General features: G+C 48.1%; 1 protein-coding gene across 3 annotated transcripts; it reads right to left on the reverse strand.

Annotated features, from left to right (window-relative positions):
• Positions 1 to 3,147: 3,147 nt before the first annotated feature.
• TMEM171 (transmembrane protein 171) lies at positions 3,148 to 13,666 on the reverse strand. Of its 3 annotated transcripts, XR_003507198.1 has the most exons (5): positions 13,093 to 13,666; positions 9,951 to 10,660; positions 5,989 to 6,130; positions 5,205 to 5,336; positions 3,341 to 3,426 (listed from the first exon to the last, which is right to left on the reverse strand). XR_003507198.1 is itself a non-coding variant. In XM_027520349.1 (4 exons), exons 2-4 carry the CDS (start codon positions 10,591 to 10,593, stop codon positions 3,231 to 3,233), a joined length of 981 nt encoding a protein of 326 aa, XP_027376150.1. In that variant the 5' UTR covers positions 10,594 to 10,660; positions 13,093 to 13,664; the 3' UTR covers positions 3,148 to 3,230. The 3 variants fall into 3 exon arrangements, 2 of the variants coding, with proteins under 2 accessions (XP_027376150.1, XP_027376151.1); XM_027520349.1 differs by lacking the exon at positions 5,205 to 5,336 and having other exon boundaries at positions 3,148 to 3,426; positions 13,093 to 13,664; XM_027520350.1 differs by lacking the exons at positions 5,205 to 5,336; positions 13,093 to 13,666 and adding an exon at positions 12,775 to 13,079 and having other exon boundaries at positions 3,148 to 3,426.
• Between the last annotated feature and the right edge of the window lie 6,029 nt (positions 13,667 to 19,695).

The following is a 19,695-nucleotide window of genomic DNA, read 5'->3' on the forward strand; positions in this document are numbered from 1 at the left end:
CGCTGGGCTGGAAGAAGCACAAACTGGAATCAAGATTGCCAGGAGAAATATCAATCACCTCAGATATGCAGATGATACCACCCTTATGGCAGAAAGTGAAGGGGAGCTAAAGAGCCTCTTGATAAAGGTGAGAGAGGAGAGTGAAAAGGTTGGCTTAAAGCTCAAAATTTAGAAAACTAAGATCATGGCATCTGGTCCCATCACTTCATGGGAAGTTGGTGGGGAAACAGTAAAAGCAGTGTCAGACTTCATTTTGGGGGGCTCCAAAATCACTGCAGATGGTGATTGCAACCATGAAATTAAAAGATGCTTACTCCTTGGAAGGAAAGTTATGACCAACCTAGATAACATATTAAAAAGCAGAGACATTACTTTGCCAACAAAGGTCTGTCTAGTCAAGGCTATGGTTTTTCCAGTGGTCATGGATGTGAGAGTTGGACTGTGAAGAAAGCTGAGCGCCAGAGAATTGATGCTTTTGCACTGTGGTGTTGGAAAAGACTCTTGAGAGTCCCTTGGACTGCAAGGAGATCCAACCAGTCCATTCTGAAGGAGATCAGTCCTGGGTGTTCACTGGAAGGACTGATGCTAAAGCTGTTTGGCCACCTCATGTGAAGAGTTGACTCATTGGAAAAGACTCTGATGCTGGGAGGGATTGGGGGCAGGAGGAGAAGGGGACGACAGAGGATGAGATGGCTGGATGGCATCACTGACTCCATGGACATGAGTTTGAGTGAACTCCGGGAGTTGGTGATGGACAGGGAGGCCTGGCGTGCTGCAATTCATGGAGTCGCAAGGAGTCAGACATGACTGAGGGACTGAACTGAACTGAAGGTGATAATAATATTAACAAAATAAGTGGTGCTGAGGACGTGGAAGAATGGACTTTTGTACATGGTTGGTGGGGATTTAAAATGGGGCAGCCTCTGTGGAAAACAGTATTCAGTTCTTCAAAAACTTAAAGGTCATGTATGACCCAGCAATTTCATATCTATGTATATACCCCAAAGAATTGAAAATAGATACTCCAAAAAATACTTGGATACAAATATTAGTAGCTACACTATTCACAACTGCCAGAAGGTGGACACAACTGAAATGTCTATCATGAATAAAGTGTGGTGTATACATACAATGGAATATTACTCAGCTCCAAAAAGGAATGAAGTGGTGATACATATTACAATGTGGATGAAGCTCTAAAACAGCATGCTAAATGAAAGAAGACAGACACAAAAGTTCACATAGTGTATGATATAACTTATATGAAATACCCAGAAAAGGTAAATCTACAGAGAGAGAAGCAGGTTGGTAGTTGCCAGGGGATGGGAAGGAAATAGGGGCAGAGACTACTTACTGGGTATGGGGTTTTATTTAGGGATGAAAATATTTTGGAATTAGAGATGGTGACTATACAAAACATTGTGAATGTACTAAACACCACTGAATTTGTTCCCTTTAAAACGGTTGATCTTATATGACTAATTTCACATAAAAAAAAAAAGTAAACTGATAAAAAGACAAAAAGAAAATCAGTAACAGCCTGCCAGATGGGTTTTCAGAGTGTCATAGTTTTTAAGAAACTTAATAGGTGAAGGATGCATCTTCCTATGACTAAAGGATTCGTCCCAGCTTGGCTGCCCAAGACTCAGTCCTGCAATGAACATCTCTTGCTTAGGGTCCCCTTGCAATGCTGTGGCTTCATCAGCTCTCACTTGGCTGAATACTGAGGAGATGGATGGAAGTAAAACAGACCTCTCCCACCGGAAGGTCAAACTTATACCTAAGCATTTCTAACTGCCATTTAAATTTACTAGCATATAAAAGTAAAACACCCAGTTACAAACCCTAACTCTGAGCCATTCAAAAGGCTCTTGATTATATATGAGAACTTGTAAGTGTTTAAAACTTAAGTGTACCTAGAAGTTTGGGCTTAATCCTTTTAAACAAGAAACAGCAGAAGCAAGTGGTGATAATCTACCCTTTGTCCTAATTTTAGAATGTGAATAATTAACCTTCCAGGGGGGAAAAAAGCAGAATTTTAAGAGTAGTTCAATCCAATAAATGTTCAGTTTAGAAATAGGTCGGTCCTGCTGGTACAGACTGTTACTCCTGATTTATTGCAGTGGCAATTCCCATGAAATCAGTCATTACTTCAGTTAAACTATTGAAGCATTAACGCCTTAAATTCTGCTTTCAGGCACTTAAGTATTGGACAATACTGATTTTTATGGGGATTATGGTAGAAAGGGCTTGTGGTAAAAGGCATTAAAAAGTTCACATTGTTGCTACATCAAATTTTGTTAACAAAAATGCTAAGTTCCTACAAATTTTCAATTCTAAAAATAAGTTTTTCCCAGGTAAAATCGATAATACTTAGTGATTATTGTTTAAGGTTTATATCTTGAATAAATATCTATTATAGTACCCAACTATACCAGTGTTTTTGTTCAGCAATAGACTTATAAGAATAAAAGCTGGTGGTGCAGACAGCTGGGCACCTTATAATACAGAAAGACACATCCTTCCTGAATCTCTATGGGGGAAACTAGTTACCAAAATGTCCCAAGAAATTTCTTCTCCAAAATGTCACATCATTGTAAGACAGCTTTCAGGCATCAGTGTGTTGGTAACTGCCCCAATGTAGATTACCTAGTTACCCTAACTACCTTCTTTCAAATAGAAAAAAAAGAAAAAAGGAATAGGAAGAGGAGGAAGAAAGAGGAGAGGGAAGAAGAGGAAGAAATAATAAATGAGAGTAATCTGGTTTCCCTGCCCCAGAAGCAATTAACATTGGAAACCCAATGGGCCAAGCTAAACATTAACCACTGCTTTTGGTTGGCCTTTGACAGCACAGGGTAGAGATATCCACCTGGCTTTCAGAAACCAGCTAGGTGGGTTCAACATCTAACCTCACCACTGAGAAGCAATGTGACCTTGAATAAGTTCATCAGCCTCTCTGAGCCTTTGTCTCTCCACGCCCCAGTACAAATCCCCACCAGTCTCCCGGAATAGTAAGTCTCAGTGAGAGAACCTGCTTAAGTTCCCATCTGGAGGCACCCTGCCTCTCCCGTGGTCTAAAGCACTGACGGCTTAATCTGGAAGGTTTGTTACTAATTTTTATGCTATTCCAAGAAGTCAGGACACAGCTGATGCTACTGTGTTTTTTATTAGAAAACAAATTAAATAAAATAGTGATTGATTCTATATAAAATTGAATTTGAGTCCATGGTTCATGGCAGGGAAGGCTCAGAAGATGGAGACAAGGATGTGGTAGTAGCAGTTTCTTTTTCTTCGTATCTGGGAGGCAGTTCAGATAAGAGATGGAGCGTGTGGGAGGTCTCAGAGGATGAAGCGGTCCCAGAAATAGTATATATCAATTCACAATCTCTCTCAGAGGCCGCGCCTTGGCCCTCAGGAGTTGGGGACCTATGAAGAAGAAGAGGGAACGTGAACGGGAGAAGAGGAAATCAGTCATCACGCTTTAATACCAGGTGCTTTTCACATGTTTAATTACATGCATTTGGAAGCATTTGCAAGGGCTTCTAGAGTAATTTCTTCCCATATATATTTTGCGTAGATATGTTTTAATTTCTTACTCCTTACTGTCCTTAGCGCTGATTGTAATATTAAGACAGTTTCATCCCTGTTGTCATTCCCCTTGTCATTGAAAAGACAAAGGCTACAAACATATAGTGAAGTGAAGTTGCTCGGTCGTGTCTGACTCTTTGCGACCCTGTGGACTGTAGCCTACCAGGCTCCTCCGTCCATGGGATTTTCCAAGCAAGAGTACTGGAGTGGGTTGCCATTTCCTTCTCCAGGGGATCTTCCCTATCCAGGGATAGAACCCAGGTCTTCCGCGTTGTAGGCAGACACTTTACCATCGGAGCCACTATTCACACAAACATATAGATGCCTTCCAAAAAGAACATGCACACACACACAGCTACTCTTCTCTGCTATTTCATCTGGAGACAGCTAACATAAGGGAGACAAACGTATGCAAATAGAAAATTAAATCATTAAGCCAAAAGCTTGAAGGGAGTTGGGAAGGCATCCTGGTTAATGGAGGGGCTCCAGCAAAGGGCAGACCTGCATCTACACTTCCACCCTGCTGCTTTTGAGCTGTTTGATCTCTAAGCCTCAGCTTTCTCGTCTGTAAAATGGGGGTGATGGCAATGTCTACCTTCTAAGGAACTATGAGAATGATATAAGGAAATGGAAGAAAAGCCAGACTCTGGCATAGTAGCGGGAGTCATTTTTAGTAGCAGTAATAGACATTTATCTATTTATCTCTGTGAAATTCATCACTGGAGAAAAGAATTCACAAACAGAATTCTCCAAATTCCAGAACCTAACCTCCCTTTCATCCACTCAGGGCAACTCCTGCATTCGCCCCTGGTCGGATCTCCAGCTCACCACCCAGTCTGGAGCACTAGAGTGTATCCTAAAACATGAACGACCCGGTAAGGCAGCACTCATCCCTAGCATGCCCAGGTCCCTAGCAATCTCTTGGGTCCTGCTTCTCACTGCCTTTAACAAATGCGCATCTCAAAAGTCAATTTTCACTGAGTGCTGCTCTGTCCTGGGAGATTTTTCAGCGATCCTGCCTGCACTTCCTACACCCTGGGTTCCCATCTGGGAAGGTACAGTGCCTTCACCAGCCCTGGCATTTCCCAGAACTCCTTCCTTTCATACCCTCCCTGCCCGTGGATTCTCCACAGGTCTCTGATGCTTCTGACCTCTTGGTTTCAGCTGCCTCTTGGCCATTCCATCTCCAGGACCTCAATTCCCTCCAAGCTCTGGCCCGTCCAGTCTCCCTCCAAGGCCCAGGCCTTGCTCTGCTTCCACCACAAGCCAGACATTCTCTTCTCCTGATTATACGAGCCCATTCCCATCCTCCTCAGTCAGGGACCTCCCCTGTCCCTGTTTCTCACCCTTGACATCACAACCTCTGATTTTCCCATCATCCTCCACCACAGACTCCCTCCCATACTCCTCCTCCCCACTTTTTTTTTTTTTTTTTAAGGAAATGCTCTATCATTTTATTTAATTTGGCCACACCATACGGCATGTGGGAATCTTAGCTCCTTGACCAGGGATTGAACCCACGACCCCTGCAGTGGAAGCACAGAGTCTTAACCACTGGACCACCAAGAAGTCCTGCTCCTCCCTTTCTGATCACCACAGTCCCAGGCTCCTGTTACCTCCAGCCTGTCCATGATCATGAGTCAGCCTCCTAAATGGTCTGGCCGCCCTCAGCCTTTCCCCAGTCGGAGCTGAGCTAACCACTGCTCGCATTCCGTTGCTGTAACTCCTCAGCCTTCAATGGCATCCCTCTGCCTCAAGGAAAAACACTCACATTTATACTGTTTAATGTAACTCCAGGCAGGCCTCCTAATTTGTGACATATGGGAAGCCTGCGGGATGTAAATGGGAATCTAACATTTCTCTTCAATCAGTCTGAGAAGACTCTGAGGCCCAGGGAACAACTTAAAATTGAGGGGAAAAGACTGGCATGCTCAAGGCCGGGTGCAGGCTGATTTCAGTCAGTCACTCAAGTATCCCCATTAGATATCGGAACCTCTGTACATTCTGGGGGTCTCCTGGGACCCCCACACCTCCCACAGTCCACAGCAGCCTAACTTAGCAGGGGCCTCCCGAGTTCTGGTCCAGCGCTCAGGCTGGCTGACAGGTGGTCCAGCATTTTGAGACCCAGTTCTGCTACAAGCGCATACAGATGCCTGGAGAAGGCTTCACATGAACCTGGCGTAAGCACGCTTATAATTTTTAACTTATGTGCTAGCCAAAGTTTCCTGGAAGGTACTGTGAATATTAAGACGATAATTCTGACATCATGTCAGCAAAATAGATACTCCTCCTTGATGGTTTCACCTGTATCACAGCATAAAGCTGACTTGGCCTGAAGACAGGCATAGGCCTGAAAAGGTTCAATGTTTCTACACTTCCAGTTCAAAGGGAGAATCTTACCCAGATTGAAAAATACTGTAATATGAAGGTGGGCTTTCATCTGGAAGCAAACCGTCAGTCCCAGGACTCCGGGCAGCTGCAGAAGCTGAAGACTCAGGAAAGTAAGGTGGTGGAGGGGGTGGGAATATGATCACGGCATCACCTAAGGAAACACAACATTTTGTTGAAGATGGATGAGTAATAAATGTAAGCAAATGAGCAAGAGCTAAAGACATTAATTATACATTTGGCCCATCTATAGCAAAGGTCAGAACAGCAGAATTGAAAAGTGGGCCTATCAAATTTACAGAGGCAGAGAATAGAGGTCACTAAGGAACTGGAGGAGAGGAAAATAGAGTTAGAGTTTAATGGAGGCAGAGATTCTGTTCAGGGTAACGAACAAACCTCCAGGAATTGATAATGGTGATGGCTGGCTGTACAACATGGTGAATGGACCGAATGCCACTATACATTTAAAAATGATTAAATTGGTAAATTGTAGGTTATATCTTTTTTACCATATTAAAAAAACAGCCTACATTTCATAGCAAGTCTCAGCTAAAGCGTTTCTGGCCAGTGTTTGCTAACAATGTTCCTTATCTCCCCTGGGATGTCCACTGCCGTCAAGTTTTTATTTCCCACTTACAGTTTTAATTCTTCAAAAGTCAGCTGTTGGATAAAGCGCCTCTGCTCCTCAAATGCAGTTTCAGCCTCTGGACAAATGACGGCACAGCCACAATATATCCCTCATCCCTATTTCCACAAATGTGGTTTCCATTCTTGCTGAGCTTTATTATCTACCAATGTTTCTTCCAAGCTTTATCAAAGAAAGTCAAACTCAAAGCTAGGGTTTTTCTCCCCCCTGCATTTTTTATTGCTACTGTTCACTCCAGAACACATTCCTGTGTTTTGGGGAGGGGAACAGGGGACCAGAAACAAGCTCAGATTCCAACTCAGAATGTACTAGATGAGTTGCCCAGAACCTTCTAGACATGGCGGCACCACTATGAAGAGGTCTGAGGGCCACCTCTGCTAAGCTGGCCACTCCACATGACAGCTCAGGAAGAAGGAAGGAGGAAAGGACTTTACTTCCCTTCAGGGAGGAGACTGGTTTCTACGTGGCAGTCCTGATGCTTGCAGGGTTCTCGAAAGTGACCGGGGTTCCACTCGCCAGTTATTACCCGGCGTGGCCGAAACAAGCCCTTTGCCCTCTCCAGGCCCCAGCCCACATCTGTAAACTGCAGGCAGTAACTGCACCTGCCTCAGAGGACAGATAGGAGGACCAGATTCATGTGAGGGGTTAAGACGGTGCTGTGCATGGAACAAGCTCTCTCAGAGGTCACACACCCTCAGAGGGACTTTCTCCACACCCAGCAGCAAGTGGTGCCTGTTGGCATGTCTGAAGAAACACTCCCAACTGGCCGTCTGGCCAGTGGCTCCACTCTCCCCCTTGTTGCCTCAAATGCCTCCCCTGCAGAAAACGCATAAACTCCACCCCTCCTTCTGCAAGGAGATGGCAATTGGAGCTTAAAATATGCGTGGCTAACTGAAGCTCGAAAAACAATGGTGGTTGTCTTGGGATTCTCATTTGATTTTTTCAGAAGGTCTTGGTAGGTTGGAGGAAGGTAGGTTGAGTGTTCACTTTAATTACACACTGCAGGACAAATGAGCTGGAAATAAGCCTCCAAAGTAGGCCAATCACCTATCAAACACAGACAAGGAAGTACTCCTCCTCCAGCCATCTCCAAGGCTTACCCAGCCCTCTGCCAGGTCTGTGCCCAGCCCTCTTGCTATCCCTGGGAAACTCCTGGCTCCCTTTCACTATGGGGTTTCTCCTGCAGGACTTGCTGTCCTCTGTGGGTTGACCGGTCACCTGCTTGTGTATCCAGGGCCCAACACCAGGTGTGCCCACAGCGCGTACTGTGCATCTGGTTTATCTACTCTGTCTTCTGTTCTGGGAAGAGCTGAATTCTGGCACTTGGATAAGATTTGCCTCATATCACCCTCACTTTCCCTCATAAGGCAGAACTGACCACTGACAGACAATGTCCAGAGTCTTAACAATTGTGCTAAAAGGCATGATTTCTAAAGATGTAAACCCTATTCCATAATATCAAAGGAGAGAAAGACAGTGAATTACAGTGCCAGATTTTCACAAATTTGATAGGACTTAAATGGTTATATGGAAAAGATTTTAAACTCTTCAGTGCCAACATCAGGACAGAAATGCTCAGGAATCACCACACCCCTGCTCCAGCTCTGCCCCCAGTCCCCCCTGATTCCAGTTACCAGGAGTAAGGCTGGACCCCCAAACTCCCTGATAGTAAACCCAAAGGGCACACTCAATACACCCCCACCTAAGTGGAAGAACATGAGCGTCCCACGAGTATATTTTCTTGGCTCGCACTGTGTTCCCCAAAAGAACTAAGAGCATCTATAATATTGGGTGAGCCTTTTCATCATTTAACAATGACTCAGGACACCAGGTGAAGGATGAAGCCTGCAGAAATAGAATTACAGCAAGTGTCCCGGGAGGGCCTATGTGAGCACATGCGTGCCCACTGCCTCAGTTAGGATCCTGGCTCTGCCACCTGCTAGTTTGTGACCTTAGGCCAATTACTTGGGATCCTTGAGCCTCGGTTTCTTCATCTTTTACATGGAGACACTAAGTATCTGCCACAGTGGACTGTTGAGGGCATGGATGAATTTCACGTAACAGGCTCTTGAAGAGCACACACTAAAACACTTAGATCGTTACTTGGCCCAAGAATAAGCTCTATGTGTGTTAGCAATTATTAACAAATAACTAGTGTTGATGTCACCATAAGTGTATAAACGCACAATTAAGTAAGCTGGGAGCTTCAACCCTGACGGAACACAATGATCATCTATAAATCCATCCGCCCTTCCTCTCTGAGGCCAATACCATGCAAAGCCCACAGCCCCGGGAATCCTCCCAGTGAGAACTGCCGGCTCAGCAGACAGCCTCACCCACGAGAAACAGCTCCTTTCTTCCCTGTTCCCTCCACAGTTTCTGCTCTGTAATCCCCTTTGCCCACCCAGCCTTTTAGATGTTAAGGCTGTGCCTTCACGGTGGGAGACTGAAATAAAACAGCGATTTGCAAAAACAAGCAGCGATGGGGGCTTTTCTTTCTGTGTGAAGGTGAGACCAGAGCTCCTGATGTGGTTCTGTGGGGGCCTGACCCCGGGACATGGCGATGCAGGTCTTCTGCAGGGGGACCCAAAAGGAATCTCTGGGCATCCCACAGGGCAAAGAAGTGACCAGAGCAGTCACATTTCATCTGTATCTATGCCCCTGCTCCCAAACTTTGCCCTGACCCTGAAGTCAAGGACAAAATTACAGAAGATGAAGAATAAGGTGGACAAGAGTAGAGAAGACTCCTCCAAAACGTGGAAGACCAATGGACTTGCAACAGACTCAGAATCCTAGAATGTCAGTGCTGCCAGGAAACTCAGAAGTGCAGTGTTCATTTTACAGGAACACAAAGTAAGGCCAGGAGAAGTTAAGGACTTCCGAGGGCAGCCAGTCAAGGATAACCAGTGATGAGAACCCACGTTTTCAACAACCAGAAGTGCCATAAGAGTTTGCTGTGAGAATAACAGGGAAACAGGGTCACGTGGCAGGTCCCTTAGGTGACAGAAGGCTCCCAGGGTAGCCTCACGACCTCTCACTGTCCTCTTTATTTGCCCTGCAACCTCAGTCAAGGTCACAACTCAATGTCCTGATGCTTTTGTTAGATAATAGGGTTTTGCTGGGAGGAAAGGATGTGCTGAGTGATTCTTACGGGGATAATGACAGAGGCAGAACTGTGTCTGTGTGCATCTATGTGTGTGTGTGAGAGAGAGAAGGACAGACAGACAGAGGACAGAGACGAAGAGAGAGAATTTAGGCCAGACCCAAAAGCAGCCTTGATGTTGCAGCCACGGTGATATGAACAAGCAAAGGAAAGACAGCGACCCACCTACGGTCACCTGGATGGGCTCCAGGCTCTGGGTTTGTCTCTCTTCACTTTCAGAAGCATCCTGGTCCCCATTCAAATTGCTTCTCTTCTTAACGTGGGCGACCACGAAGAAACACAATCCCACAAGCACAATCAAGGGACCCAAGATCTGAAGGGACAAGAATCCACAGATCTGGGGCTCTGAGTCAGCTGTGTCTGTCTCATTCAGTGATTCCTGCATCCAGTCTGAGCCGCACCCAGGTACCCAAATGCCCAGTACGCTGATGAGCATACCGCTCGTCAGGAACAGAAACCCAAAGATGAGACACTGGACAAACTGGCGGCTCTCCCCACAGAGGAAGGGTCGGTCGGAGTCCGCCTGGTTGTTGCCTCGCAGGCGCTCCTCAGTTTGCTGAAGTCGTGCCCGGGAGCGGGCCAGGATCACAGCCCCCAGCCCAACCACGGCACACGCGGGCCCAGCAATCTTCAGCATCATGCTGCAGTCTGGGAAGGTTTTGTATTGGCATGCCTGGAACCCAAAGATGGAGAGCAGAACTCCCACGCACAGCAGGATGGCACCGATGACAAAAAGGAAGAAAATGAGCTTGCTGACATGCCTGTCTCCCCGGACCCCGTCTGGCTCAGCAGCGGCTGCAGGAGACATGGCCAGGAGAGGCCCCTTGCCCAAGGTGGGTGGGATGTATGGGTTCCCTTCGATGGTTTTAGCAGCTCTGCAGACATAACCAAACACCAAATTATAAAAGGGCTACAGGTGTTCCTGACCCGCCCTGTTCTTTTCCCAAAATCACACTAGGATGAAATCATAAGGAACAACTTTGTGGAAATGATACACCGTAGAACAATGAGTTGGTTCATGAGTCAGAAGAGCTGGCATTCAGAAACTCCTGAATATGTAATTTTATAAAGATATGTAAGAAGGGGAAATGCATTTGCCAGGCACCTAAGAGTATCTAGAAAACTCAAAAGCCATACAACAAAAGTAACTGGGTGTGGCTTTTCCTGTTATGAGTCCTATGGACTCACTTCCCCAGGCCAAACATACACACACACAATGGTAAGTGAAGGAAGAACCACACGGATTGTTTTGATTTATTGACATCCTACATTTCATCACAGCTGCTCTGAGCATTTCCAAGTGGGTAAATTTTCTCCTTCAGTAATTAACTTTCCATTTCCTCTTTTAGACTGCAGCAACTTTCCATTCCTGGCTTTATTCTAAGGCTCCATCTACAGAAGACCCAAGTTCAACAGTTTCAACGGAAGGCGAAGGCAGTTCAGGAACACAGTGAGTTTGGGAGAGATTAAGTTAATTCTGTCAAAATGTGAGTCTTGAGACCTCAAACAGGCACACACTGGGGTTGCCCTGAAATCTGATGGTCTGGTTACAGGGTCTCAGATGACTTGGGGGGGTCTGGCACAGTGGGCCACGTAGACCTTGTCCCCCAGGTGGGCCGGTGGCCTCCTGCTCCCCTTCCTTCATGGGGCCACCCACTTCCACAAAAAGTTTCGGCCCCATTAAAAATATGCAGCTGATAAAAATCACCAGTTACAAAACACTAAACAGCGAGAGAACTTTGACTCTGAAAGAGTATCCATGAAATCAAGTGGGAAAGCAGCTTCCACAAGACCACCCGAGCCCTGTACTTCAAAGGTCTCCTATATTAAATGTACCCCCAAGCAGTGGGTCACGAGTTGTCTACTTTATACAGACTGACTTTATCAGCCAGTTACCTTGTCTTATGCTAATGAATGGAATATTTTTCCAGGACCCTTCTAGTCAGGGCACTCAAAAAGACAACCCCAGTGTGAAGAACATATTCACTTACTCAAAGAAAGAAAACTTGAAACATATTCTATGCCACTTGCCTCCATGATCCCATGAAAGAGCTAGAGATTGAGTCCCTAAAGCCAAGGCCATCTTGACAAACGCAAATCATGTGCAAGTAGCGTCAGTTTCAGTAAAGAAAGGAAAGGGCTGATCTTATTCTAGGAAGTGCTTTTCCAGGAATAAATAAGATAAAATCAGAAGGAAGTTGGAGTGAGAGGGAAATAGAAGTGGGAAACAAGTTTGTACTTTACACTTGGACAAACTATATTTATGAAGATGAAATTAAGCTGAAACAAACACTGAAAGTATTGCCCAAGTTAAAAACAAAAAGATTCTGAATCCTGTAATATCTTTTGCTGGTCTGGAGATAGAGATGAAGGGTGACTTTGCTACAAAGCCCTATCAACTCATTGTAGGGTAGTGTTTTGAGTTTGATGTGAGTCACAAGGCTTCAGTTGCCTTAAGGAAAATTCCCAAATACTAGTAAAGCCTAAATTTGGATGTGTAGCTTCCTTTCCATGGACTAATGGACTAAGTACTTGGCATAGGTAGTTAATCCCCCATTCAAGTTAGTACGTGAGTAGTTCGTCCATCTCTTTGCCCGCCACCCCCGACCACGGATACGCTCACACAGTGGCACAGATATCTTTAGTAATAGGAAAGTAAACCTTTCCCAAATACCAGCCTACACTTCATTTCCCCAAAGCCAAATCCGCCTCACGACGCTGTTTGCCAAGGACATTTCCAAATGAGCAGCGGGTCACCACGTCCAAAGCGCTGTGTTTGGGGGCTGACGCAAAGAGAGGCAAAGCCCTTCCTGGCAAAGAGCTCTGTGAGTTTCGAGCGCCAGAGCTCCCGCGGGAGCAGGTTTAGCGCGGCTGTTCCGCGCGGCGCCGCTCCGCGCACCCCGCCTGGACGCTAAACTCAGCGCTCGGCCCGCGACCGCAGAGCGCGGTCCCCAGGGGTGCGGAGGAGCGCGGGGCCCGGGGCGCTTACCTGAGGCTCGGTCTTGCGAGCGCGCTCCCTGCGCCGGCAATCGGCTGGCAGCACGGGCCTTTGGCACCCGGCAGAGCGCGGCGCCCGCCCCCGCCCGCGGCCTGGCCGGCGCCCGGCGGCCCCGCGCTCTCCCACCTGCGCGTCGGGGCGCGGAGTGTTTACAGAGGACGCAGTGCGGGGAGGGCGCAGCGGCGCGGGCCGGGCGGACTGGCCGGAGCTGGCCGCCGCCGGGTGCTGCCCTTGCGGGCCAGAGGCGCGCCGGCTCTGGGGTGGAGAGTGAGGGGCAGCTTTGGGGCCCGGGAGGCTCCGCGTCCGTACCGGTGCGCGCAAGGAATCCGGGAAAAGTGCCCCCCGCCGCCACCTCCTTGGCCTGTGGCCCTCGGGCAGGGGGCCGAAGTTGGGGTTCTCCTGGCTGTCCCAAGTCACAAGGCGACGGTCGCGATCCGGGCGGCGTGTAGGAGGCGGTTCCCTTCCGGGCCTAGAGCCCAGAATTTGGGCTGGGAGTGGGGGAAAAGGGCAGCTCCTGCCCCTCTCTTCGGCTTGACCGCCGCCTAGGCAGGGGTCCCCAGGTCTCCGCCGCTGCGCCCTCTGCGACGGTCCACCCAGTGGCCTGTGGCCCTCCTGCCGCTCCGGAGATCTTGGCCGGGGTCAGTGGAGCGAGCCTCTCACCGCGAGCGCCCGGACGAACAGGTTACAAAGATACCAGGTCACAGAAACGTGCGCTCCATTAGTGTGGGAGATAAGGGTCCTCCCTGCCTTCCGTCCTAGCTCCGAGATTCACGTATGGTCACAGCCCCTGTTTGCCATCGAACTCCCTTCCCGGTTCTCAGTCGCTAATGATTTGCTGGAATTAAACTGGTAACTTTGCCCTTGAACCAGGCGGTTTCGGGATGGGTTTGCTAATCCCCGTGCTATTTGTAACCTGCCCCATATAACACGTGACACGGAATTAACTGTGCCAGTTTCCACACCAGAGGTCAGGGCGCTGTGAAAGGTGAGTCAAGCTCAAACAGGGGAGCGCCCTGAGCCCTTCCCCATCCCTGCCACTCCTCTCTGGGATCCTGTCCACTTCTGAAACCCAGTCAAGAGTTCACAACCATTGCCTTAACCTTTTGAAAGAGTAAGCGCCTTGCATGCCTAATACAAGTTGTCCCCAGCCCTTTTCCACTGCAGTAAAGATTGAGTTGGTTTAGCTGATTACAGAAGTGAGAGGGAGACTCAAAGGGGCCAGAGGGAGGCAAATAGGGAAGGGTGGCCACCTGGGCTCTGCAGCCCAAAGGCTGGGCAGGTGAGACAGGGCTCCCTCGGGGAGGAAGGCTGGCAGGGTCCAGTGGGAGGGGTTTGCTGGGCCACTGACCGCAGTGCCAGAAGATTATTACCATCTTGAGTATCATCACCCCTTGCTCTGGGCCAGGTTCTGTGTTACCTACTTCACCTACATACAGCCTGTGTGGGGTTCTCCACTATGTGTCTCCAGCAACTCCAGAAAGGTTACAGGCAACAGGGGAGCTAAAAAGTTCATTTTTCAGCTGAGGAACCGAGGCCTAAGAGATGTAGAGTGACCTCCACAACTGGTTAACGGGGAGCACAGGCCTGAACCAGATGTACTGACTGTTCCTCCTGGGGGACGCCTGTCACCCAGAGGACACACAGTGCCACAAACTCGGAAAATGGCTTTTTTATTATGTGGCTTTTTGATCATCAACAAAACAGACACTGTTCCCAAGGACACTGCGGCAATCTGTGTCTGGGTGGAGCTGGTCAAAGTGTCAGGTTCTACCACCTGCTGGAAGGGCCTCCCAGCACGCCCAGCTAAGGAGCAAATAGCCAGCAGTGGAGATTACACAACAGCAGGGGCGTGCAGCTTTCTAAGAACGCAGCCCCGACTGTAGGATCTGCTCTACACAGGCCTGCTAGCAACTCCTTTCTGTACAAAGGGCTTTCCTTCTCCTTCCCCTACGCATTTTTTCCTCCTTCCTTATTTGAAACTCAATCTCCGGCCCCGTCGTGTGTGGGCCCGCGAGGGGCCTGTTGATACAGCTGCCCCTCCGGTGCCACATGACTGCAGGCTGGCCACACATGACAGATTTGAATGTACTGGCACCAAGGACAATCAGATTAGCCTCCACTTGGGATGTCTGCTGCTTGGACTGTTTGTGTCTTTTGGAGCCTGTTTGACTAAATTAAACTCCTTGGAAACCACTCACCAGTCAAGTATGAAAGACGTACCCACCAGCCTTCAAGGTGCTTATCTTTGTAGCAGACTTGTTCTTAGGAGACTGGATGACCTTGTCACTATCTAGGACCTGGTGGCCTTTTCCAGCCCATGTGGTATGAAAAAAGATCAGTCCAGTCTGAGTCTTTAGAAAAATGGCATCAGAACAAGCCTTAAAAACGGATGAATCTTGAATTCAGGAAATGAATATGGAGAGTAAAGCTGAGGAATGCATCCATTTATTCATTCAGCAAATATTTATTAAGTGCTGACTATGTGCCAGTAAGAAACACAAAATCCTTTTGCCTCATGGAACTTGTGTTTTTAATGAGGAGAAAGGCAGTGAAAGAAATGTGGAAATAACACAGAGTACTAGAGGATGATTGGGGGTCCCAGGTGGCACGGTGGTAAAGAATCTGCCTGCCAATGCAGGAGACGAGGCTTCCATCCCTGTGTTGGGAAATTTCCCTGGAGGAGGAAACGGCAACCCGCTCCAGTACTCTTGCTGGGAAAAATCCCATGGACAGAGGAGCCTGGTGGGCTACAATCCATGGGGATGCTATCGAGTTGGACACTGCTGAGCGATTGAGCAGGCATGCAGAAGGTGATAAGTGCTGTGGAGAAAAAGAAATCACAAGTGCAGATTGGGGAGTGCTGGGGAGATTCCAGTTTCATAGGGTAGTTGAGGAAGGCATGTCTGAGAAAGTGATATGGCAGCAAAAACTTAAGGGGAATGAGAAAGCAAGCCTATTGGTATCTATCATCGCATAAGAAATGATCTACAAAGGCAGAGTTTAAACAACAAAAGTTTATCCTCTCTCATGATTTCTGACGGTCAGTTATCTGGGAGCAGCTTAGCAGGGCATGGTTCTGGCTTGGGATCACTCATGAGGCTGGGGTCAAGCAGTTTGCTGGGGCTACCTTGTCTGAAGACCTGACTGGGGCTGGAGGATCTGTTTTCAGGGTGCCTCTCTCTCGCGGCTGTTGCGGGGGAGGGCTGTTTTTCACTCTGTAAACCTCTCTCCACCACACTGCTTGAATGTTCTCAGGATGTGGCAGATGGCTTCCTCTGGGGGGCATGATTCAAGAGAGGATGAATGAGGAGGAAGCTATAGTGCCTTTTATGACACAGTTTCTGAAGTTCCACATCATTGCTTCTGCTTTATTCGGTTCCTTAGAATTGAGTCACTAGGTCAAGGAAAGAAGGATTAGGCCCCACCTCTTGAAGGGGAGAGTATCAAAGAATTTGTGAATATATTTTAAAACTGTCGCAGAGAAATGTGGAGGTATTTGCTGGGAGAAGGGAAGAGCACTTCAGGCAGAGGAAACGGCAAGGACGAAGGCCATGAGGCAGGAGCAGGCATAGCATATTCAAGGAAGAACCAGAAGCCAAGGTAGTTTGAGCAGTTAAGCAAGGGGGAGAGACTAGGAGGATGTCAGAGAGAAAAGGTGTGTATGTCACGTCTCTAGAGTTTGTCAGGCTTGGTAGGCCCTTGTGAGTACTTCCTCCCACGCCCCGCCCCACCCCACCCCGCCCCACCCTGCCCCACAGGCCACTCTGTACAGCTTGCAAGATCTTAGTTCCCTAACCCGGGATTGAACCCAGGCCCCCAGCAGTGAAAGCACAGCGTTCTAACCACTGGACCACCAGAGAATTCCCTGTTGTAAATATTTTGAGAGTGATGAGAAGCCTTTTCAAGGTTTTTTAACTGAGTGTGATTGATCTGTCTTATTTTAAAACAGAAAACAGGATTCCGGGTGTGAATAGCCATGGGAGGAGGAAGTGGAGATGAAGAGACCATTAAGGAGGCCGTTATGAATAATCCAAGAGAGAGATGACCATGGCTACTGTTTGGACGTGATCAACACAATTAGATTCTGAATGTGTCTCATACATCTCAAAGATAGAGTCAGCAGAGTTTTCCATGGACTGGATATGGGTTTTGACCCAAAGGTTTTTGACCCGAAGAACTGGAAACATGGTTCTGGCGTTGACTGAGACTGCAGGTAGGCCAGTTTGAGGGTGAGGCTTCACAGATTGGTGTGAAAGTTGATGCTTTCAAACTGTGGTGCTGGAGAAGACTCTTGAGAGTCCCTTGGACTGCATGGAGATCAAACGAGTTATCCTAAAGGAAATCAACCCTGAATATTCCTTGGAAGGACTGATGCTGAAGCTGAAGCTCCAATACTTTGGTTACGTAAAGAGCCAACGAGCCGACTCATTGGAAAAGACCCTGATGCCGGGAAAGATTGAGGGAGGAGGAGGAGGGACGACAAGGATAAGAAGGGGGTGACAGAAACATCATTGACTCCATGAACATGAGTTTGAGCAATCTCTAGGAGATAGTGAAGGACAGGGAAGCCTGGCATGCTGCGGTTCACAGGGTTGCAAAGAGTCAGACATGACTTAGTGACTGAACAACAACTTTGAGATGCCCATTAGACATCTGAGTGGTGAAGGTGAGGAGGCAATGGAATGTATCGTCCTGAAGTTCAGGAATTCTGAAAGAAACAGCTTCCTGTGTCTGTCAGTGATGGTCATTAGAACATCAACAGGGTTGGGCCCATCCTCTAGGAGAGTTGACATGTGCATATGTGGCTACTGAGGGCTCCAGGCAGGCAGAAAGCAAGGGGCCGACTGATGCCTGACACTCCCCAGGCCACTGCCAACCCGGAGAAGCAGCTCAGAACGAGTGATTGGCTCAAGACTGTAGAATTAAGTATGCTCATGTTTCAGAATTCACAGGATTGCACAGAGACAGTTCATCAGTCGATTCTGCCAGCTTCTAGTTTTTCTTTTCTTTTTTGGTTGCCCTCTGGTTCTGCTCCAGATTAACCTGAGCACCCAGAGGCATGCATTCCTCTCTTCCAATTCCTGACATTTCTTGAGGCTCCCCTGGGGTACAGGAATTTGCTCTCGAGTGCTTTCTTGGATCCATGTTCCAACTCATATTCCCAGGACTCCCAGCTATGCCTCTGCATCAGGCTGGGCCTCCTCCAGCGGCCTAACCCTGTAGAGGGTGCTGCAGGCAGGGGAGACCAAGGTTCCTGGGGCATTTTCCTCCTCCCCACCCTCATGTTAGCTGTTGACCCAGGGGCCTGAGAGCTATATCTGAGGTGGGTTAGTTGCTTCAGTTGTATCTGACTGTTTGCAACCCCATGGATTGTAGCCCACCAGGCTCCTCTGTCCATGGGATTTCCCAGGCAAGAATACAAGGGTTGGTTGCCATTTCCTCCTCCAGGGGATCTTCCCAACCTGGGGATTGACCCAGGTCTCCTGCATTGCAGGCAGATTTTTTACTGTCTGAGCCACCAGGGAAGCCCTCCATATCCGAGATGGGATTTGGCAAACTTGAGTTGATTGTTTTAGTTTGGCCCCTTAGCTGACCCCCAGTGCAAAGATGAACTTTTTTTGCAGTCATTTTATTGCCTGGGATAAATATTGCTGTTGATTTTTCATGGCTGATAACAGCTCAGCTTGAGTGTGGCTAGCTGGAACTGGGGGTGTGGAACACAAGGAGTTGTTTGAGAGAGAATGAAAGTGAGGATTTGCCACTTGATTTTCTCGATGGAGGCCTTCTCACTGTTAAGGGAGAGAGAGAGACACACTTCGACAGAGGTGGCAGCCCCTGGGCAGAGACTAGAGGAGCTGTGCATAGTAAGAGGTCCATGGAAATGCAGTGGTCCCTGTTGCCTGGCATCTGCTGTTGGCTCCATCAGATACCTACAGCTCCCAAAGAATGAGTCATTCCTCCCCAGCATATAAAAAAGGGATGAATCAGAACTCAGTTTAGATCTTGGCTTTGCCACTTATTAGCTGTGTGACCTTGGGCAAGCACACAACTTTTCTGTGCCTCAGTGTCCTCGTCTATAATAAGGAAATAAGCAGACCTACTTCAAAAGATGCCTGGAGGAGGAAGTTTCTGGCCCACGGAGGGCTGTCAGTGAATATGTTCCAGCTCAGCTAACTGCCTCGTCTTCCATCTGCGGCTCCTTCCCCACAATCTTCAGGAAGGTTGATCTGATAAATCCATAGAGAAGGTAGAGACAGAGGAAAAGAAAGGTCAGGGTCAGGATGCTTGCTGAGAGCAAGGTGAGTCACGTTGGCTTTGAATGCCAGCTCAACTCGCTTCTTCTGAAACATGTCTCCCAGTATTTCTCGGCATCTCGCAGGGCTGTCGCGGGATCTCAAAGACGAGCCATGCAGGTGGCCACCCTGTGTTCTCTGCCCTGTCGTTCTCTGCCTCTGTTCCACCACCGTCTGCAGCCACCCAAGCTTCAGGAAGGCGCCTCTGCTGCGGGTGTCCCTGGAGGCATGAGGGGACCCTGCCAGGCCCTCCCCCAGCAGCCAGGGGCCAGGGTTCGGGTCCTGCCTGCCAGCCTCTCCCACGTCCACCTAACGGTATCCACCCCATCACTGTGCCCTCAGTTCTGGCTTTCCACGTCCTGGCTGCCACTGATGATTCCAAAAAGGACTCAAATCAGTCTTGACTGTTGTGAAAATAAACCCAGGTGAAATAAATATGACAGTAAATGAGAAAAAGAAGAGGGAAAGAAAAGGTTAACTTTTCCCACCTGGTTCCTATAGGGTGGGCTGGAATCCTTCTGTTGTTGTGCATTCGAGTCATTTACCCGTTTTAGGATCAGATCTGGAAACATGTCTGAGACATTGGAGATGGCTCTCCAGATGGGGGCTGCCGGGGGGT

This window comes from Bos indicus x Bos taurus, chromosome 20 (assembly GCF_003369695.1).
Source record: "Bos indicus x Bos taurus breed Angus x Brahman F1 hybrid chromosome 20, Bos_hybrid_MaternalHap_v2.0, whole genome shotgun sequence".
Classification (NCBI taxonomy): domain Eukaryota; kingdom Metazoa; phylum Chordata; class Mammalia; order Artiodactyla; family Bovidae; genus Bos; species Bos indicus x Bos taurus.